This window comes from Choloepus didactylus, chromosome 20, assembly GCF_015220235.1.
Source record: "Choloepus didactylus isolate mChoDid1 chromosome 20, mChoDid1.pri, whole genome shotgun sequence".
Lineage (NCBI taxonomy): Eukaryota > Metazoa > Chordata > Mammalia > Pilosa > Megalonychidae > Choloepus > Choloepus didactylus.
Window position 1 is genome coordinate 16,641,606 of NC_051326.1, and position 19,827 is coordinate 16,661,432.

General features: G+C 40.8%; 1 protein-coding gene across 3 annotated transcripts in view; it reads left to right on the top strand.

Annotated features, from left to right (window-relative positions):
• BABAM2 (BRISC and BRCA1 A complex member 2) overlaps positions 1–19,827 on the top strand; it is a 514,378-nt gene that overhangs the window by 391,897 nt on the left and 102,654 nt on the right. For all 3 annotated transcript variants that reach the window (XR_005213277.1, XM_037812636.1, XM_037812635.1), the window contains exons 8-9: positions 13,667–13,766; positions 17,467–17,537. Coding sequence is in view for 2 of the 3 variants with exons in the window: in XM_037812636.1 (XP_037668564.1) it covers positions 13,667–13,766; positions 17,467–17,537 (171 nt within the window). In the remaining variant the exon portion in view is untranslated. The remainder of the gene's footprint in view (positions 1–13,666; positions 13,767–17,466; positions 17,538–19,827) is intronic.

A 19,827-nucleotide genomic window follows, 5' to 3' on the forward strand; every position in this document is an offset into this window, starting at 1 on the left:
CAATGAGTGCGCCCAAAGCTTCCTGGTTTGAGAATGTGATGTGAGTGAGCTTAAGAGCCCCCTTCGCTCTGGAGTGACCCTGACTACTAAGCTAGTTCCTAGTGAAAAGAGAAAATACCCAGAAAAGCGAGTTGGCCTGAGGCGGCCCCAGGCTGTACTGAGAAGCGTCTCCTTCTGACTGGGAAAGGGAGGTGTTACTGGGAGCCCGGGGCCGTGGGGCCTTCCTGAGTGGCTGGAAGCTTTGCAGGAGGGCCTGGTGGGCCCCTGAGCCTGGAACACTGATATTCAAGGTTTACCAGGTAACCCAGAAGACGTGGGTCCTCCCTGCCTTTCTCCTCTAAGGTGATAACATCTACACAGAATTCTGTGGGATTTTGGGTTTTAGAGAATATCAGGACCCCTGAGAGTGAAGAGGGCCTCGAACTGAATCCTTACACCAAAAGGTCCATTTTACATGGTTCTTCTTCTGCCTGAGTATATCTGGGTGAAATTGTTTCAGGTCCACTGATGCCACTGATGCAATAGTGATGCATTCACACACCACGGAGTCCATATTTAGTAGCTGTGCTTCAACCATACAGCTCTTTACAGGTCATGTTTACATTGCGTGCTGTGCTATTAATATTGCTCTAGGAGTAAGTTTTGAGTGTTTTTGTTCTGAAAGCTTGAGGAAACAGTAGTAATCAAACTTCTGGAGCAACCAAGAAAATGGTTTTCAAAAAAATTATTAGGCCAACCTCAAGTATGTTTGGCCAGTTAAATTGACATTGTCCTTGTCTGCATTTGCTGGAAGCTGTGATCTTTGTTCTACGGTTGCTTGGGTGCCACTGTGTTCAGAAGGCAAACATCTCTGCCCTCTTAAGTGATCAGGCCCCCCCACCCCCACCCCAGACACAGATCCCCAAGTCTAAGCTGCAGTGAAGGTTGCCTCCGCCCGGCCCTCCTGCTGCTTCCCCTGAGGCCTGCCCTGCGTCTGTGCCTGGGAATGTGTAGGCCCTTGTTTACTGTCATGGCTGTTTTGAATTGTCTATTTTAGAGACTTTGATAAAAATAGTATTTAAATTGATGGGTATTTTTTAAATAAAAGATACAGGTAAATAAATTATGATATTCAGAAACAGGCTCCCAGTTTTGAACAGATGGGTATTAACAGAACTGAACTCCCACTTTCTCCATTAGTAAGTAAACAATTTATTTAGTAAGATAAAATGTTTTTTTAAATGATAGGAATATGTTGAATATGTCTTATTTTTGATGAAATACTGAATTTGCTTATAACCGCCTCAATCTCTTACCTCTCCAAATTCCCAGATGTCCTTTTCCGCCATCTTTATCCCCAACCCCCCCAACTCCCCCACCCCCCCCACCCCATCTGCTCCTGAAAGTGGCTACTCCTGCTTTCCAGGTGGGTCCTTGGAGCACCCTGCCTGGAGGGGTGGTGGTTCGGTGGAGGGGCATAGTGCCCCCATCCCATATCTGTGTCCTGCTTTGGCAAACTGATACATCCTGTGCTCACAGTTGTGGACATTTCCTGGGGCAGCAGCTGGCACCAGGAGCCTGGCACCAGGAGCCAGGCCCCAGGGCTTGGCCCCTCAGCCTAGCAGCAGAATGTTGAGGAGAGAGAGTTTCTAAGCAAGCACCTGCCTGCAGCCCCTTGCTTTGGTTCTGTCCTTCCTCCATTCGTTATCTACTGCCTTGACTTTATCATATCGTGCAGCTATGGTGTATATGTTGGGGCGGGGAAAGAGAGATAAGAGAAAGGGCAGGAAGATCAGTGGGCAACTGGGAATGACAAGGGTAGTTTGGCTCTTGATGGTAAACCTGGGGCCAGGCTAAATGTTGCTAAAATTAGAAGAGCAGCAATGCAGCCTATTCACTGAGGAGGTCTTTAACTTCTGAGGATAGAGGACTTCTCCTTCGGTATGTTTGACTCAGTGATCCTATACTGGGGTGGGTGGAAGGGGGCTTGTTGGTTAGAAAATCTGCCCTTTTAGTCCATTTTGAACTAGCTCTAGAGTTTTTTTCCCAATGGCACATTTCACCACTTGAAGATTCTTATACACTCCCCTAGGACAGGGATGGAAGGGGGAATTTCCTCCTGCCACCCCTTCCCCTCTCCCCAGGAGACTCCTGGAGGGGTGTCCTGTCCCTTGGGGGCGCTGGAGCAGGTGACGATGAAAGGTCACTGCCTCAAGTCTCATCAGCTACAGCTGCTGTTCAAGAACAGGCCAGTTCCCAAAATTAACCAAAATGTCTTGTGACAACTCCATGTAAACCAAACAAAAACAATGATAAAAATACTTGGCTTCATGTTATGAACAGTTTAATTTACCAAGTTAGTCACAAAAGATAAAAATCAATAAATCAAAAGTACTCAACCTCTAACTAACATTTTCTTTCGTGATGAATATTAGCCAGCTATTGTTAAACATTAACTGTGACACACATCCTGAGGGTGTATAGTTGTGATTCTCAAATATTTTGGAATGGTGGCACCTTATTGTTGTCTGTAAATGGGTTATACATTGGACCCCTGTTTTTAATTAAAAAAAAAAAGAAAAGAAAAAGAAAACTTTAACTCTGCACAAGCTCTCTTGTGATAACTACAGTTATCATGGGTGTCATAGCATCAGGCCAGGGAATTGCTGCCAGTAAGATGGCTTCTGCTTTTAAATTTTTGCCAGGGAATTCAGTCTAAACTCTACTCTGGCTTTCTAAAAATGTGGTGGCTTAGTGCAGTGAGCTGCAGTTTGTGGGACCTGGAGTGGTCGTCTCTCTAGCAGTGGCAGATGCCTAAGGAATGGTCAAGTCACCGCCTCTCCTGACAGCCCCGAGTGCTCACAGAACTCTGAAGGTTTGACTCACGGAGCATCAAGAAGCAAACATTCCCATCCCAAGTACAGGCCTAGCCGAAGGTTAACAGTAAGACTAACATTTTGTTGCTTCATTTTCCTGTTAAGCTCTGAGTTGCTGATTGAAGCAGAATTCCAATGTTTTGACACACCACCACATTGTTAACACGATAGGGAGGATTTGATTATGGGAGAACAAGTCCAAAAACGGTAAATTGACCAAAAAAAAAAAAAAAAAATTCTGGGGCCTTGCTTCTCAAGGCAGCTTTTGTGGTTGCATTCCTTTATTTGATGTGGTTCCCTCCTTCTCCTGTGCCAAACAGTGCAATGTGGAAAAAATGATGAAGTTGCAAAAAAAAAAAAAAAAAAGGAATGGTGCAGGATATGGAGTGAAGTGTTTAGTAACAGGAGAAAGAAAACAGAGCTTAAGGATCAAAGCTCAAAAATACCTGTTTCTCTGAGCAGGAAGAAAAAAGAAACAGGGGTCCTTTCCCGGCGCTTGGGTGAAGACTGGGCTCTTTGTCAGCTGGCGCCTTCCAGGCCACCCCAGGCTGAGGGCGGTGGAGACACGGGAGGCCACGGGTCACCTGCAGGTGGGAAGAAGCAGTGATTTGAGCAAGAGGTGAGGCTGAGGCCCCGGAGTTCCCGGGAACAGCAGGGTTGGCAAGAGTGGGCCCCAGGGAAGAGGGGCAGAGAACAAAGGCTGCCTGCCATCATCAGATCATGGGACTGAAAAGGTTTGACACCAGCAGCCTTGGAGGCAGGTCCAAAGAGAATAAGTGGGTTCCCAAAGAGGGAAAAAGATTCCATGCAGGAGCAGAATTCTGTTTATTTACAATTTTAAGGCTGGGCAGCTTTTCTATTGTGTGGTTTGTGACCACTCGAAGTGACATTTTCTGAGTTTTGAAATTGTCTCTTTTTGCACTGTGAAAAGAGCATATATGATTCATCTTAATATTTCTGAAGATCAGTCACCAACTAACAGCTAGTATTTTGGGTGGGAGGAAGACTTTTGTAGGCAGCATTTTCACCTAGCAGCGAAGAAAAAGCATCAGAATATGCCTCAAATTTCATTCGAGATCATATAAATAGCTCTCTCTTACCCAGTTCCCATCCAATGTCATTGTGAGAACTCCCACAGGCCTTGAGTTGCCTAATGTTCACCTTGCCCTTGCCCAAAAAACCCTGATGCTTGTGGTTTACCTGCCGATCAAACATAGTTTCTAAGATGTTCGACCAAAGGGCCTGGTTTTTATTTTTGCTTAACTAATCAAGATCTTTCTAGCCTATATTTCTTCCTCAGTATTTTTCCTACTTTCAGCATCTATAGCCGTCAAATTTTGCTTTTCCTATAATCCTAGATAAAGAGTTAGTAAACTGTGGCCGAAAGGCCAAATCTAGCCCACAGCCTATTTTTGTATGGCTGCATTTTAAAATTTTTACATTTTTAAATAGGAAAGAATCAAAAGAACAGTATTTTGTGGCATGTAAAAATTAACTGAAATTCAAATTTCAGTGTCCTTAGATAAAGTTTTATTGGAACATGACCATGCTTATTCATTTACGTATTGTCTGTGACTGCTTCCATGCTACAGGAGCAGAATTGAGTAGTTGCGACAGAGACCATATGGCCACAAAGTCAAAAATATTTACTACCTGTGCTTTACAGAAAAAGCTTGCCAACTCCTGTCCTAGACCTTCCTTTCCACAGTGGCTATTTCAGAAAGGGTATATATATATTTATTGACTTTTAATGCCTATGTGGAAATTTGACTCCCATATCTTTCCCTATATTCATTCGACTTTAATATTTAGGTATTGATGCCTAATATGAACCCAGCACTATTCTCATTTCTGGTGATATAGCAGTGAACAAAATAGACAAAGCCCCACTCTTGATGAATTTGCATTCCAGCGTAGGGTGGGGGGAAGAGGAAAACAATTAACAAATACAATTTGTAGAATGTCTTATGGAGATATGTGCTGTGGAACGAAATACAACAAAGAAGAGGGGTTACTGGAGATGAAGGTGGGTGATTTTAAATCAGTTGTTCAGGAATCCTCACTAAGAAGGTGACATAAAAGGAAGACCTGAAGCAGGTGAGGAAGCAAGCCCTGCAGATGGACAGGGAAGAGAATACCAGGCAGAGAGAATAGCAGAACTGGGTAATACCCTGAAGTGGGAGCAGCCCCACTTCTAAATGGAAGCAGTAAGACCAGTACAGATATGGGGGTAATCCAGATGAGAAATTATGGTAGCTTGGACCAGGCTGATTGCTTGAAGGTGGGGTATGAAAGAGAGGAGTCAAGATGACTGAGGTTTTGGTCTGAGGAACCACCAGGTTGGAGTTGCCATTTACTGAAATGGGATGACTGCAGGAGCAGTAAGTTTCAGATGCAGGATTCGGCTGTGAGCAGCTCATGTTTGAGGAGCTATCAGACATCTAGTGGAGGTGTTGAGTAGGCAGTTGGCTGTATAAGTCCTGAGTTCAGGAAAAGTCTGAAGTGGAGTTAAAACTTTAGCAGTTGCCAGTGTAAAGACATTTTATCAAAGAGACTGGCCGAGGTCATTCTCAAACCATAGAGTTTTCCTTATCTCCAGTGTATCTCTCACTCTATTCCTAAGCAGAACTTTTTTTTTTTTTTTGGCCTCAATTTTTATTCTCTGCCCATGTCGCCATTAGCTTTGCATCAGGATCCACCGTCACATCCTCTTACTTCCTTTCCAGGCAGATGCCGTGTTACCAGTACAAACCCTGGGCAACCCTAAGAATGAAATATGCTTTTCTCATTGGAGCAAAAAGATGCTCGGTGCGGTCCAGGACCCATGCATGGTCTGCTGTCCACACTGAGTTCCTGACCCAGGTCCTGGCCTTTGATCCATTGCCTTGCCTTGAAAGTAGTATCTATGTCCTCCTTATTTCCAGCCCCAGGCTTGATGGGACTGCCTTCTTGCCTGGCTCTCTGGTTACCTGCATGGAACCACGCTTCATTTGCCCATGTATATACTTAGCAGTAATTACCTTGTCTCTAGCTGTTTCCATAAATGTCTTCTCTCCTCTCCTAGACCTTAGACTTCTTAAGAGCATGTCTGTGTTTTCTTTACTTTCTGTTGCCCACAGCACTCTTCAAATAGTCAGTGACCCACTGCCTTGAAAACGGAAGGCAATTTTGCATTTATTCTCCCCCTCCATTCCCAGTCTCTGCTGTGTGTCCACAGAGTGAGGTGCAGAGCAGTGTTTCTTCAAAGTGTTGTGTGAGAACCACCTGCATCCGCATGATACTAGAGAACTGGATCAGTGCAGGTTCCTAGGTCTCATCTCAGACCTGCTGAATCTAATAAATTGGCTTCTTTGGGATGGGGCCTGGGTATCTGAGTTTTTAACAAGCTCCCCACATGATTCTTAAGTAAATGAATTTGAGAACCACTAGTTCAGGGAAAAGATTTCAACCTCGGTTTCCTCATCTGTGCAAGGGGTAGTATATTAACACTTGCTACCTTGTAAGACTGTTGTAGAAAATCACATGAGAAGCACTGTGGAAACACATTGTAAAGTGCTATGCACCAGTATCCTGGCTGATTGGATCTGGATTTTGTGTGCAGCCTCTCAGCTAAGCTTCCTGCATGAAGCAGCCTTGGGCAGTTCATGCGCCTGAGCCTGCAGTAAATACCAGTTAACAGGAATCTGGCCGTACCCTTTGCTGTGCTCATAAAGCACAGGGATTTTTCTTATTCTCTGCATTTTTCTTTGACCATCATTAAAACCTGTGTTTAGTGAAGGGGGAGGGAAGTATAGATTTAGTCTACAGTTCCTATTTTATGCACTGAGTTTTTACAGTAAAAATGTTTTAAAGGTAATTTGTAGGAAAAGTATGCCTGTGTAATGGTAAAGTAGTAAAGCCGCTCAGTAGAGCTTCAAAGTTGGAAATTTACAACAAACTCACAGAAAATGCACTCATTCCTGAATACAGGTATTTGAAAATAGTTTGATGTCTTAAAGAAATTGTTATGGAATCAACTGCAGGTAATAGGCCAGTGATCAAGAGGCAACAAGAGGAAGAAAACTTTCCTCTCCCTTTGCCTGTTCATGTCTTGAGTAGCTGAGCATCATTTTACATAGTTCATACCAAATCTGAATAAAACATCTGCTAAGTCCATTGTTCTTTTTTGGGTTTCCTTAAAATGCTTTTCCACATGCTAACAAAATCCGGATGGTGGACATCTGTTAAGATTACTGCCCCTTAAAGGCTTTTTGAGATGTTAACAAATTCTTACCAAAACACATTTCTGAACAAAAACCTGGTTAGTTTTCATGTTATTAGGCATAGTCTGTATGCAATGACAGTATTCCCACCTCTTGTATTTGTTTAGATTTGAAGTTTCCTTGCTTACATTCCTCCTCCTTTCAGCTGGAAAATGTCCACCCAGGCCTCTGCCCCTTAAAATTCTTCCAGGTTTCCAGTTGCTCCTTTGCCTGGAATGAAAAAGGCACAGATCTCTTTAGTTCAGGACCTAAATAAGTTTAATAAATGTTCCTAGAAACAGCTCAAGGGCTCAGTCAACCCAGGCATCTGCCTGAAACACCCGAGCTGGAAGGAGCCTATTGAATCTGGTACATGTGGAGCCAGATGTCAAGTCTGCAGATAAGGATTTAGAAGTTACAAAGTGTTATCTGAAGACCTGCAAGATTTAGGTCAGAGACCTGGCTTTAGATGCCTCTCTAAGTTATTCACCAGTCTCTGCCTTTAGAAAGGTTATGTAGCTTCTCTGAGACCCCCAGGCTTCTCATCTATAACATGAGATAACACCTCTCACAGAGGTTGGTGTAAAGAATCAATGATATCGTATAGGAAGAGCACCTAGCATACTGCTGGGTACATAGTGCTTAATAAATGGAATTATTGTTCAGTACTTCCTTCTGTAAGAATTCATTTTGCCAACCAAATCCTTCTTATTGTCTTTAAAACCCTTTTCATTTATATCATGCCTAAGCAGAGAACAGTTGATCAAAATTATCCATGTAATATGCCTTCATATTTTAAAATTAATCTATTTAATACTTCCACAACCTTCCACATTATTTAATTTAGCAATTTCAACTTCTTTAGACTTTGCTCCAAAGAGGAGCATTTTCTGAGTACTTGATTGTATTTATTGTTGTCTCAGAACATTCCCATTTTTATATGTCCCTCTGAAAGTGGGAAATAAGAAATAGAACATAGTACTCTAATAAAGTCCTGGCTTACACTGTGAAATGTGCTAAATGGAAAGATAAGATGAGTCACAAATGTCATGTAGCCAGACCTATGGTGATGCCTTAGAGCCTATGGCCCAGCATAACTTCCCCCAATTTATTTTTCCTACTTATATACTTAACTCATCATCATGGTCACCTATCTTATATTTTTTTCCCCTCCTGTTCTTCTCATGGAGATTTTTCCATATTGGATTACATCCAGATTATGTTTACCTGAAGGATTGAGAGACCCTTGAGATGGCTCAAAGTTGAATTTATAAAATGAGATGAGGGCTAACAAGTCTAGAAAATGCCTTACCAGGAAAAAAAAAATCCAGTTAGGAAAAAAAAAATTCCAGAACCTCTCCTTAATTTATTATTAATGCCCTTCTGGGTTTAATCCTACCAATTTAGCTTGTTGTGATATGTGATATCTTAAGGTGAGAAAAAAGTGAGGTGGCAGGGTGATAAACTTTATGGATAAAAGCTTTGAGGATAATTATGGCCACTTATACTGCTGTGTCAGTAGAGGAATTAGGTTTTTTAAAATTCCATACCATCTTTCTATGAAAGAATTCCTAATGAGAGAGGACACAGACTTTGGAAACACAGAGGTATGGATTCAAGCTGGGTAATCTTGAACAAGATAGTCAAACTCTTAGAGTCTCAGTTTCCTCATCTGTAAGTTGGGCAAGTAAGATCTACTTCGTAGGGTTCTTGTGAGGTTTAGAGTTAGTGAAGTGCCTAGTACAGTGCCTGGCAAAGTGACTTTTGTTTTATTTTAATGGCTCTCTTGGCAGGCTACCAGGAAACATAGCCTGGTAGTATGGAGAGCCCCAGATTCTTTAGGTCCTTGGCATTCTTCTACCTTGAAGGGCCTTATCAGTGGTGCCCTAGTCACACATCAGAAGGGGCAACAGGGGTCCTTACAGATAGGCCTACGGTTAGTGTTAAGTTGAACTGAAGGCATACCTTTCCTTAGAAGCTGCCTTTGCTTGGGAGCTAGAGGCAGCTTGTCTCCATTTACCAGGCAGGAAGTTCCCCACTTCTCCACTTGGACCCCTAGCATTCTCCTGACTCAAACAGTGGAGGAGGTGGCCAGGTCAACTCCTTCGCCCTCAGAAGCCGATTCAGGGGCACACGAGACAGTGCCACACACAGACTCTTGGACATAGAACACCCAAAGAAGAGGCATTCGAGAATGAAGTCTCTCTTGGACTGCATGGTGCCGTTTTAGTATTAGCATTTCTCTAATTGTACTCTAACCCTTTTAACACTGAGAGAGAGGAGGCTCTCTGGGAGAAGTAGAGTTACCCCCACTGCACTGAAGAGAAAATTGAGTAGAACCACAGAAAGAAAATGTGGCAGAAGCAAGAATTATAACTGAGAGCCACGGGCCCTTCTGGTTTTCTCCAGGACCAAATTATGTTTTCCTCAGCCAACATGACAGGGAAGGGAGGTGCTTTTCCATAATGGGTCAAATTTGAAACCGCATTGTCCCAAGCCAAGCTTTCAGACAAGCTTACTCCCTGCATTATTCCATATCAAAATAGTAAAAAAAATATTTCCTTTATGCTGTCATGCTATAGCCAAATCAAGCCTTGAATATTAGAGACACTCCGAATATTAACAGACAGCAGAGTGACAAAAGGCTCTATTTGCAGCATTTGTATGGGAAGGAATATTGTTACTATGTTTAATACAGATGGTTCTTACGTTTGGCTTTTAAAGCCAAAAAGATGACCTGGAAATGGTTTTCTGGTTACCTTTTAGTCTATTTAACTAACTCCATTGTCGGAAAGCTTTCTCAAGCTCTGGCCTTGGCCTTCTAATTTATATCCACCAATTCAGTTTCATTTCTAAGAATTATCAACTAATTTCATGTTTCATTTCAGTCCATAAAGAGATAGAAAGCACTTGCCCTTTTCTTCTCCCAAGCCCAGCCTGAGACCCAGCCACACCCCTTTACTTTTCCTTTTTACCCCTGCTTTCTCACTGGTCCGCTCTCGAGATCGGAAGAGTCAACGCCAAATGGTCCCTTTCATCTCCTCCTCACCCTTTTCCCGAGCCCCAGCCCAGCCATGAAGTAGGTAAGTCAGGCCCTGCCTTCTCTCCAGCCAGCCCCGCAATCTTGGGAATATCAAGTGAGCCCTGGATCCTCTGCCTAGGGTGAGTTTTCTGTTGTACTTGCTCAGTCCAATATTTTTGATTCATTACTGTTAAATAAGTAGTGATCACAAGTCTAACCTCCTTCATCTTGTGCCCTTTAAAAACATAATCGTTCTTTTATTTCATGGCACTTGACTTTGTTTATTCAGTGTGATCAGGGCAGCTTTCAGGCTATAGCAAGTCTGTTAAATATTTACCCATAAGGCGGATATTTATACATGAATCAGCAGCACTTATCAGTGTGTGCCACTGGATGTTAGGTTCAGCCCTTGCAAGCTAAGAAACTACTGAATTAAATACAGGGTGAAATACGCATTCTTTTAAAAATAAACTCTGTTAAAATTGTCCTTCACAGTTTCTGAAGTGCTTTACACATAGAGGCTTACCTGCATGCTACCTAAGTGATTCACAGGTAGACAGGACAGAGTAGTTGGTCCATCATGGGCAGTCTGAGTGTGTGATGGTAGGGGTGGGTGGTACTCAGTTTTGAACAAAATTGACAGGAATGGTTGCTCCACCACTATATGGGAAATTGTAAAGGGAGGTGAGGTGTATATCGGGGTCTCCTGTAAAGGTGGTGGTGGTCCGAGTGCCTCTAGGAGTCCTTTTCCCTCATTGGAATCCTGACCCAGCTGCCAGCCAGAGGCACTGTTTCTTCCTGTCCCTACAGCCTTTCCATGATGAAAATCTCCCCGCGCTCAGGCAGGCACCACATTTCACCAACAGTGAATGTGCCCACTCCGCGTTGACTTCCTCACATTGCCTGAGATTTTGTTTGTTGGGATTTTTCATTCCCATAAACAAAGTCTTACTGTAATAAACATTTAATTCATTTCTATCTGAAAAATTATCTGGACTCTGGGGACAGGCAGACATGAGTTCAGCACTCAGCTTTACCACTTTTTAGTTGTGTAGGCCTGAGGAAATTTCTTCCACTCTCTGAGCCTGGATTTCTTCCATAAAATTATAGTGATAATCCCCACTTTGTTGAACTGAGGAGAGGATTAACTTATAGGTAATGTGAGAAAGCACCTAGCAGCAAGTGTTATTTCTTGATTATCACAGAAGCAGGGTGCAGAAGGCAGGTTAACCGTCTCTCGGGTCAGCAGCTCAACTGCTGGTCTCAGGATTTCTCCACACCTCTGCTTCTGACCATCATTATAGGTAATTTTAATTTAATGGCTGTATTTCAGAATGACGTGATCTAAGCAGAGAGAGAGTCTAGTTCAGAGTATTATCCACAGATTATTTTCATTCCTTGTCTGCAGGTTAATGAATGATTAAGTACTTATTCTGTAATATTTTATGTAGGTCAAAGTCCATTACAATCTATTCCAGCAAACTGTCCACATATTTTATTTTTTGGAATCCTGTTATGCCAAGGATCATTCCTTTAAGAAAGCTATGAGTAGCCTGGATCTTGGCATTCTTTATGCCAAGATATTCTACACAGATATTTGACCAATAACTACAGAATATAAATATTGGATTTATTTTTCTGGTACTGTACGATTTTTTTCCTAACTGGTTTTCCATCCTAATGGAACTGTTAGACCCTTCCAGGTAAATGTGTGCCCTCTCTGTACTTTGTGCCTGCAAAAGATGGGACAAATAGCCTTCCTCTGGTGCTCAGGAAATCTTAGGAATTTTCCTAGCCTACTTCAGAGTTTAGGTCAAATCTAATCCAATGTCTGCTCTAAGAGTAGCCAAAAGAAATAATGATCTTGTTTATTCCTTGCAGTTTGCAGAGTATAGATGATTCATCAAAGTCATGCTTAGTCAAATGCTCTTATGATTTTCTCACCGTCAGAGTTGTCATGCTCCTAGGTATCATATGTGCAGAAAAGGCCAACAGTGAATGTGTCCACTCCACATTGACTGGGATTTTGTTTGTTGGGATTTTTCATTCCCATAAACAAAGTCTTACTGTAATAAACATTTAATTCATTTCTATCTGAAAAATTAATTTTGGAAATTTGTAAGCAATAGAGAGACAGTGATGGGTATGGAATCCTTTTAGTAGTTTTATATCTTTTGTTCCTTGTATCATAAACTCTAGGCTGAGTCAATCTGTCTTAAATACTTCAGGAATGATTTTCAAGGCTGTTATTATAACACCTTTTGCTTCCATTTACAACCTCATTACTGTGGGAAGTTGGAAAATAAATAATCACAGCAATAATGGATTTTAGGGTTCTTTTTACATCCTATATTACAGAGAAGGTTTAAGGGGATTATAGAAATACATACATTAAAACAAAGTTAAACATTAAAATAAGCAAAACAAATTAGGAAAAAATAAGCAAAAAATTAAAATAAGCAAAACAAAAAAGAAAATGAGTAAGAGAAGCTGAAATCAAAAGTAAGGGTGATATATGAAATGCATGCTGTAAGTTCTGAACAATTTTAATATTCATATGCTGGATAATTTAAACTGAAGGGAATCCCCTTGAAAGTTTCTGGGAACTATTTCTGAATCAAACATTATATCTTAGTGCTTGGATCAGTGGTTATTGACTGTACCCCCTTGTTTGGATGATTTGAACATCAGTGTTTCCTTGGATTAGAAGTTGAAAACTTCTTGCCCAAGTTGGCCCATAGACATGGGAGCAGGTAGCACAATATTTCAAAAAAATTTGAATTAGTTACACCATTTGAAAAATGGGAGGTTACATGCAAAAATCCAGATTTCTGGCTTCTTTAGAAAAATTAGAATCTGGTTAGACTGGGCTTGCATTCCCACCTGTCAGCAACCAGCTGGAGCAAAGCAGGGATGAGCTCATCCCACTGTGCATAAAATCTCCAGCTCATTACAGTTCTCACCAGTTCTCTCTGTTCATTTGCATTGCCTGCCCAGGCTGTGTAGACCCTAGAGTTTGCAACCCCTGCTCTAGACCACCTGCTTCACTTTAAAAATTAGGAAACTAAAGCCCAAGGAGGATACCCAAAATAATAGAGCTGGGAAGCTGCAAAACTAGTCTCTTTATTCCCAGTACATTTGTACAATGTTGCATCACTTTATTTTATTTAAGTTCTGGTGTTTAATGAAAGACTTTCCTTTGTCCGACACTGAATTAGGTATAATGAAGAGTATAAAACCATGTGTGTTTCATTAATACACACAACCCCTTAATATTGGTAAAGACATTTACACTTGTCAATCAAATTTGCCAATTTGTACTGTTGTGTGATAAGATCATTGTTATTGATGTGTAACATCAACATGCTTATTTAACAAAATAGATTAAAGTGTAGAAGTGTAATCATAAAACAAAGCCCATGTTCCAATTATCAATAATCTAGGCGCTTAGTGGCCAGACCTTGGTAGGAGAAGTCAAGTCTGTGGTTATCAGTTCTTAAATTACTTGAGCCCTAAGAGAAGTGTCCCTTGTACTCTTGTCCTTTCAGTGCACTTGGAGGCTCCTCGGCACTTCATATCCCAGCTTTTCCAGGAGGAGGATGTCTCATTGACTATGTTCCTCAAGTTTGCCACCTGCTCACCAACAAGGTAAAAGCACGTCCCTTGGCTTCTCCATCTTGCGAGGCTTTCCTTCTTACTCCTACATACCACGTGCCCAGAGTTATCGTGCATATACCCATCCTCCTCAGTCTTAGTTTCAACCTCCATCTAGCACCTTCCTTTCCTACTTTGAATTTACAGTTTATCTGTTTCCCTCCCTATTTCTTTGCCCTCCTTCCTTTTCTAAGGATTCTGATGTCCTGTTCCAGTCTTATCTTCAACTCTGATCTTTATATCTGGAGATTTAAACGTCCTCTTTCTTGAATCTCCTTTATGACCTAAGTTTTTGCTAGATCTTGTGCCTTCTTATGGTTTTAAATTTTAGAACCCATTCATCTCCCAGTTATCTGGTGTGTGTGTGGGGGTGTGTGTGGGTGTATGTGCACGCATGTGTTTGCCATTAATTGATACCAGTATAATTCTTTAAAAAATCTGCCTTCATCTCTTTCTGCTTTTCTGTACCTCATTTTCAGTAGTCAGTTTTTCATTCTCTGTCATGTCTGGTAGCAGTTTTCTAGAGTCCTTCCCCTAGAGGCAAGATTTCTGGGTCAGCTGGTCTTACACCCAAGCATATCAGATTTTCTGCAGGTTTCTGTTAGCTGCATTAATGAGCCATTACATTGGCAAGTAGCTGAGTTTACTTTAATGGTTGTTGTCAGCTATTTCCAAAAAGTATGAGAATATTCATGTTAATGTCACAACAGTGTACACATCTGAAAACTGGAGGCATTAATCCACAAGTAACACTGACTCTCTTCCCCTCCCACATGGACTGTGATGCAGTTTGTTTAATTGCCAAAGTGCTGTTTTTTTTTGCTCCTATTGACTTATTCACACTGGCTTGGAAAAATAGATCTTTTGTTTGTCTCTTTCATTCAAGAGATACCTCATCTCTATATAGAAAACATTTTTAAAGTACAATAACATTTCAAAGGCTTCATTATTATTTTTTAAATGTCAGAGAAGCTAAAATCTGGCAACTCCGCAGTCTGTGGGCCTGGCATAGATTCCAGGGGATTTAGTGCTCATGGAGCGGTTACTCCCCATTGGACCATAGCCCCCAGCTTCTGCCCTCCTACAGAACTGATCGCAGCACAGAATTCTTATTTACATTCTGGGGTTTTGCCCTGCCTTCAAATCTATGTCTCAGTATTATAGAGAAAAATGCAAATTTGGTCTTCCAGAACTGAAAAGAAAAGCCTTTTTAAAGCTCTCCAATTGAGATTAATTTCTAGTCATACGTTTTCCACAAAAAATTATAATACCATTTTCCCAGAAATATAAGAATCAGACCGTTTTTCTTATCTGGTTCCCTTTCATCAATTTTACTTGTCTTTCAAAATTGGTTTTCTTCTGTTTGCCATGAATGAGGACAGTATGGGCTGCTTTGAGAATCAGTCTCCTCAAATGAATTTCCATAATTACGTTGGAATCTATCTTTATAGCCTGTTTTGTTGTGGGTTTCTGTTAAAATGGTTTTCTGTTTTTGAAATCAAGTATACAGAAAGAACTGTTTTCATTCCCTTAAAACAAAGCCACTTAAGCAAACTTATCATCTGTTTTTCTTTTCCCAAAATAACATTTCTGATCCTGCATTAAGCTTACAAAGTAAGCACTGTTTTTATAAATTGACATAAACCTCTATTATATAAATAGAATTGTCTTACTTTTAGAGAGTACAACACAGCTATTGGTACTGATTGTGTCAAGCTTATTTCAATCACTTTATCTCACGCTTTTGTTATTCATGGAAATTCAGTGTGGCTACAGCCAATATAAATAGTTTTAGGGGTCTCTCCCTCCTGTTTCTTTCAGCCTTTATGAGGAGGACATTGTAAGGAAAATTTTTTCGTGTTCAGAAGCTGAAAGATAAATGACTGTCTTGCAGATACGTGGCTTAACAAGTTCACAATTTTTTTTTTTATTAGAAGCTGTCATTTGGTGATAATAAGGAAATTAAAAAAGGCAAAATCAAATGTCCTGTTACACCACTCCTGATTCTGAATATTAGGAATATAAAAAGAATTAAGCAATATCCTGCCTTTTCAGTAGGATTTGTATACAGCTCCAAATAACCAAATAGCCCCAGTTGACAAGAGAATGATTGAATTGAAAACTTACCATGTTGGAGCCTCTAATGAAATAAATTGATTCAGACCAGGATTCTAACAGATACTAAAGCCAGTAGATGAAAGGTTGACTGGGAACTTAATCTTTACCTGCTTCAAGAGGTACACCCTTAGACTTCTCACTAAGACAAAGGGAAAACATCTTTACAAGGGGGCATTCTGGCTCTCACCACCTTAACCAAGTAACCAAACTCACTACCAGCTATGAAGTGTTTGTGCCAAAAATATCTAATCTGAATCTAATCACACTTTTAGCTCTAACTTCCAGTTTACAGGAAATACAGGGGATAGAGGAAAAAAGAAGGAAACAGTCAGGGAATCTAGATGGCAGGACATTCTACAAGACAACTAGTCCAGGCTCTTTGAAAAGCCAATGTCATATGTACATGCAGACACACACACACATATTCGTATGTAGACACACATACACCCACACTCAACAGGGTGGTATTATTTTAGATTAAAAAGCTTAAAGGCATAAAAAACAAAAACAAATAAAATGTCTGACCCTTGATAATTGTCTCCTACTGAAAAAAAAATGGTTTGGTAATAGTCACGGATGGTAGCACAACACTGTAAATGTAATTAATGCCACTTAATAGTATACCTAAAAATGGATAAAATGGCAAATTTTATGATGTAAATATATGTATCTACAATTAAAAATAAGAAAATTGACAACAATTGGGAAAATTTGAAAATGGACAGGGTACTAGATGAATTCAGAGAATGTTAAATTTGTTGGGTGTGATAATGGTATTGTGATTATGCAGGAAAATGTCCTTGATTTTAGGAGATGCATGTATTTGGGGACAAACTGTCATGCTATCTCTAATTTCCTTTGAAATTTTTTAACAAGATTGATTGATAGGTTGTGATATAGGTGGGTAGGTAGATCTCTGGATGAAGCAACCAGGCAAAGCATTCACAGTTGTTGAATATAGGTGTTCATTTTACTATCCTTTCTACTTCTGAATCTCTGAAATTTTTCATAACAATACATTAAAAATTTCCTACTTCGAAAGATAAAGACTGGGACTGTGTAACTTGGTGAAATCTAGAGTATTCAACAATTGTGATAAAATGTACAAATATGTTCTTTTACGAGGGAGAACAAGCAAATGTCAACCTTGCAAGGTGTTAAAAATGGGGAGGCACTGGGGGAGGGATGCAATCAGCATAAACTAGAGACTGTAACTAATAGAATCATTGTATTATGCTTCCTCTAATGTAACAAAGGTGATATACCAAGGTGAATGCAGATAAGAGGGGGGGATAGGGGAGGCATGTTAGACACTTGACATTGGTGGTATTGTCTGATTCTTTATTCTACTTTGATTTAAAGTTATTTTTCCTTTTGCTGCTTCCTAGCTGTCTTTTTTTTTCTTCTTTCTTTTGCCTCTCTACCTTCTTTGACTCTCCCTCCTGCCTTGTGGAAGAAATGTAGATGCCCTTATATAGATAGCGGTGAAGGTGGTGAACACATAAATGTATGACCATGCAGGAAAAAAAAAAAAAAATTTACTACTTCACTTCTCAACTTTGGATTCCTATTCCAGGTACAATATGTGATTCAAGGATACCACAAAAGGAGAGAATATATTGCTGCTTTCCTCAGTCACTTCGGCACGTAAGTTCTTCTCTAAGCCATTGTACCAGCGATGCCCTTGCTTCCTGGTGACCGTAAGGTGGGGGCTGATTAAGAAAATAGCTCTTAGTTCCCATAGATGATACCCTTTGGGTGCCATTTTGATTCTTTGTTCTGTTGCATACACTGAAGCTCTCTGGAAGATGGTTTTTCTTAGCATTATTTTAGCAAATAATAGAGTCATGTACCTTTCCTGGAGCAGCAGCCTGAGTGGCCTCAGAACACCGTAAAGGTAACAGCACCTGCTTGCTGTCTGAGGCTTTACACAGTTTGCCCAGCACTTTCACCTCCGTCAGTTCACAGCATCAGGTGAAGCACACCAGGCAGGTATTGTTGACACGTTTTACTAAAGAAAGTCCCGAAACTTTGAGAAATTCAGTAACTCAATGGTGGGAACCTTGTTTCTCTAGGACTCAGTTCTCCTGACAGAAGTCCCTTTGCCATGCAGATTTGGGAAGAAAATCTAGCATTAGACACTAAAGATATGACTCACACCTGAGATTAGGAGTTGGAAGAAGGCACCAAGAGGGAGAAGGCGGTGTGGAGCCACAGTTACGAAATGGGCACATCCTCCTGCTGCTGTCCCCCGTGCACCCTTTTCTCCAGGTGGCTGGTGGTTGTGCTCCTCTGCAGCTTTGTTTCCTTACTTGACATCAGAGGACTTCACACGCTCCACTCAGGGCTTAGCTCAGTGGGGAGAGAATGTATTTTCCTCACCATCTCCTTGCAAAGGTGGAACATACTACCCCTTTGGGGTGGCAGAGCACCAAAGGGTTCTGGTGGTCTGTTTCTATCCTACCTTACTCCAGAGAAGGTTTATAGAACATAAATATGTATTTATACAGTAACAAAATTAAATTTTTAAATAAGTACATGAAGCAATTAGGACAAAAGGAAAGTGAGAATTGTAAAGAGAAGGTGAAATCAGGAATAAGGTCTGCCATTCCCTGGGATAGTCTGACAAACTGTGGCATACTTATAAGCAAAATTTCTGACTCCTAAAAACAATTTCAAGAAATTTTCTCCTGGCCTGTTGTGGAATTTTTCATTCCTCCAAGATAGAAGTGCCAATGTCCAAACAGTATGCCCGTTCTCCCGTGAGTCTATACCTAAGGTTTTTTTTTTTTCAACTTCATTTGTAAATATTTTGAGAAAATACGTTTGGATTAGAACAGTGGTTGATAAATGACATCACTGGTGTTCTAGTTTTTGAATAAAATTTTTTTAGTATGCGTAGTTGAAATGAAGAATCTAGCATAGTGACCTCCAAACTAGAGTCCAGCACCCCACATTACACAATCCATTCTACTGGGGTACAAGAAAAATATGAAAATTGTGTTTATGTTATTTTTATATCTCATTCTTTTTAAATGTTTGTTTTGTGTATGTTTATTCATATAATATAACATGGTAATAGTTGTGTACAACTACTACTAAATTATACACAAGTACTACTATATTCCTGTATTATATGAATAACAATAAAGAATATGAGCTTGTTTTTGCTGATGGGATGCAGGATCACAAAGTTTAGATATCAGTGTTATATTGGGCTAATTATAAATTCATAACAAGAACACAAACTGGTGATTAGAATTGTTGACTTGAGTCGAAAGATCTGAATTATACATCACTCGTCTTTGAGCAAATCACTTAGCCTTGGCTACGTCGCCCCTCCTACTTATACTGGGAGGTCCTCAACATCAGTGGTCTGATCTTGCCCGGGGAGATGCCTAAGGGCCTCTTTAGATGCCTAAAGACCTCTTTGATAGAAGAGAAAGAAAATTGTTCCTGTTCCCAGCATGCAGGTAGTATTGTCATGTTACAGTAATATGCCAGGCGTTCTGCTCTTGAGGGAGATGCGGGAGGTTGCCCGGCAGAACTCTGCCCAGCCCTTTCGTGGTCAGCAGCTGTCCTCCCTGACACAGGAGGCGTGTATCTCCCTTCCGAACCTGCAGCTGCCAAGCCAAGGTGGCTACTTTGTCTTGAATCCAGCGGGGGTGGGGGGGGGCGGGGGGGGGTGGGCAAGGGAACACCACTTCTGAGCTCTGTGGAAGAAGTCATATATAATCCTAAACTTAGCAGTATCGTCATTACTCATTATGGTTAGTATCCAGCAAAAATGAGCTTTAACGATTACTGTCCAGACAGTTTGGCAACATTTGCCCTCATAGTGTCATTGCTGCCTGATTTCTTAATTTGCCCTCTTACTAATAATTAATAGCTAACACAGGATTTTATGGTTTATCTTACTGTTTTCACACCCCTGTGA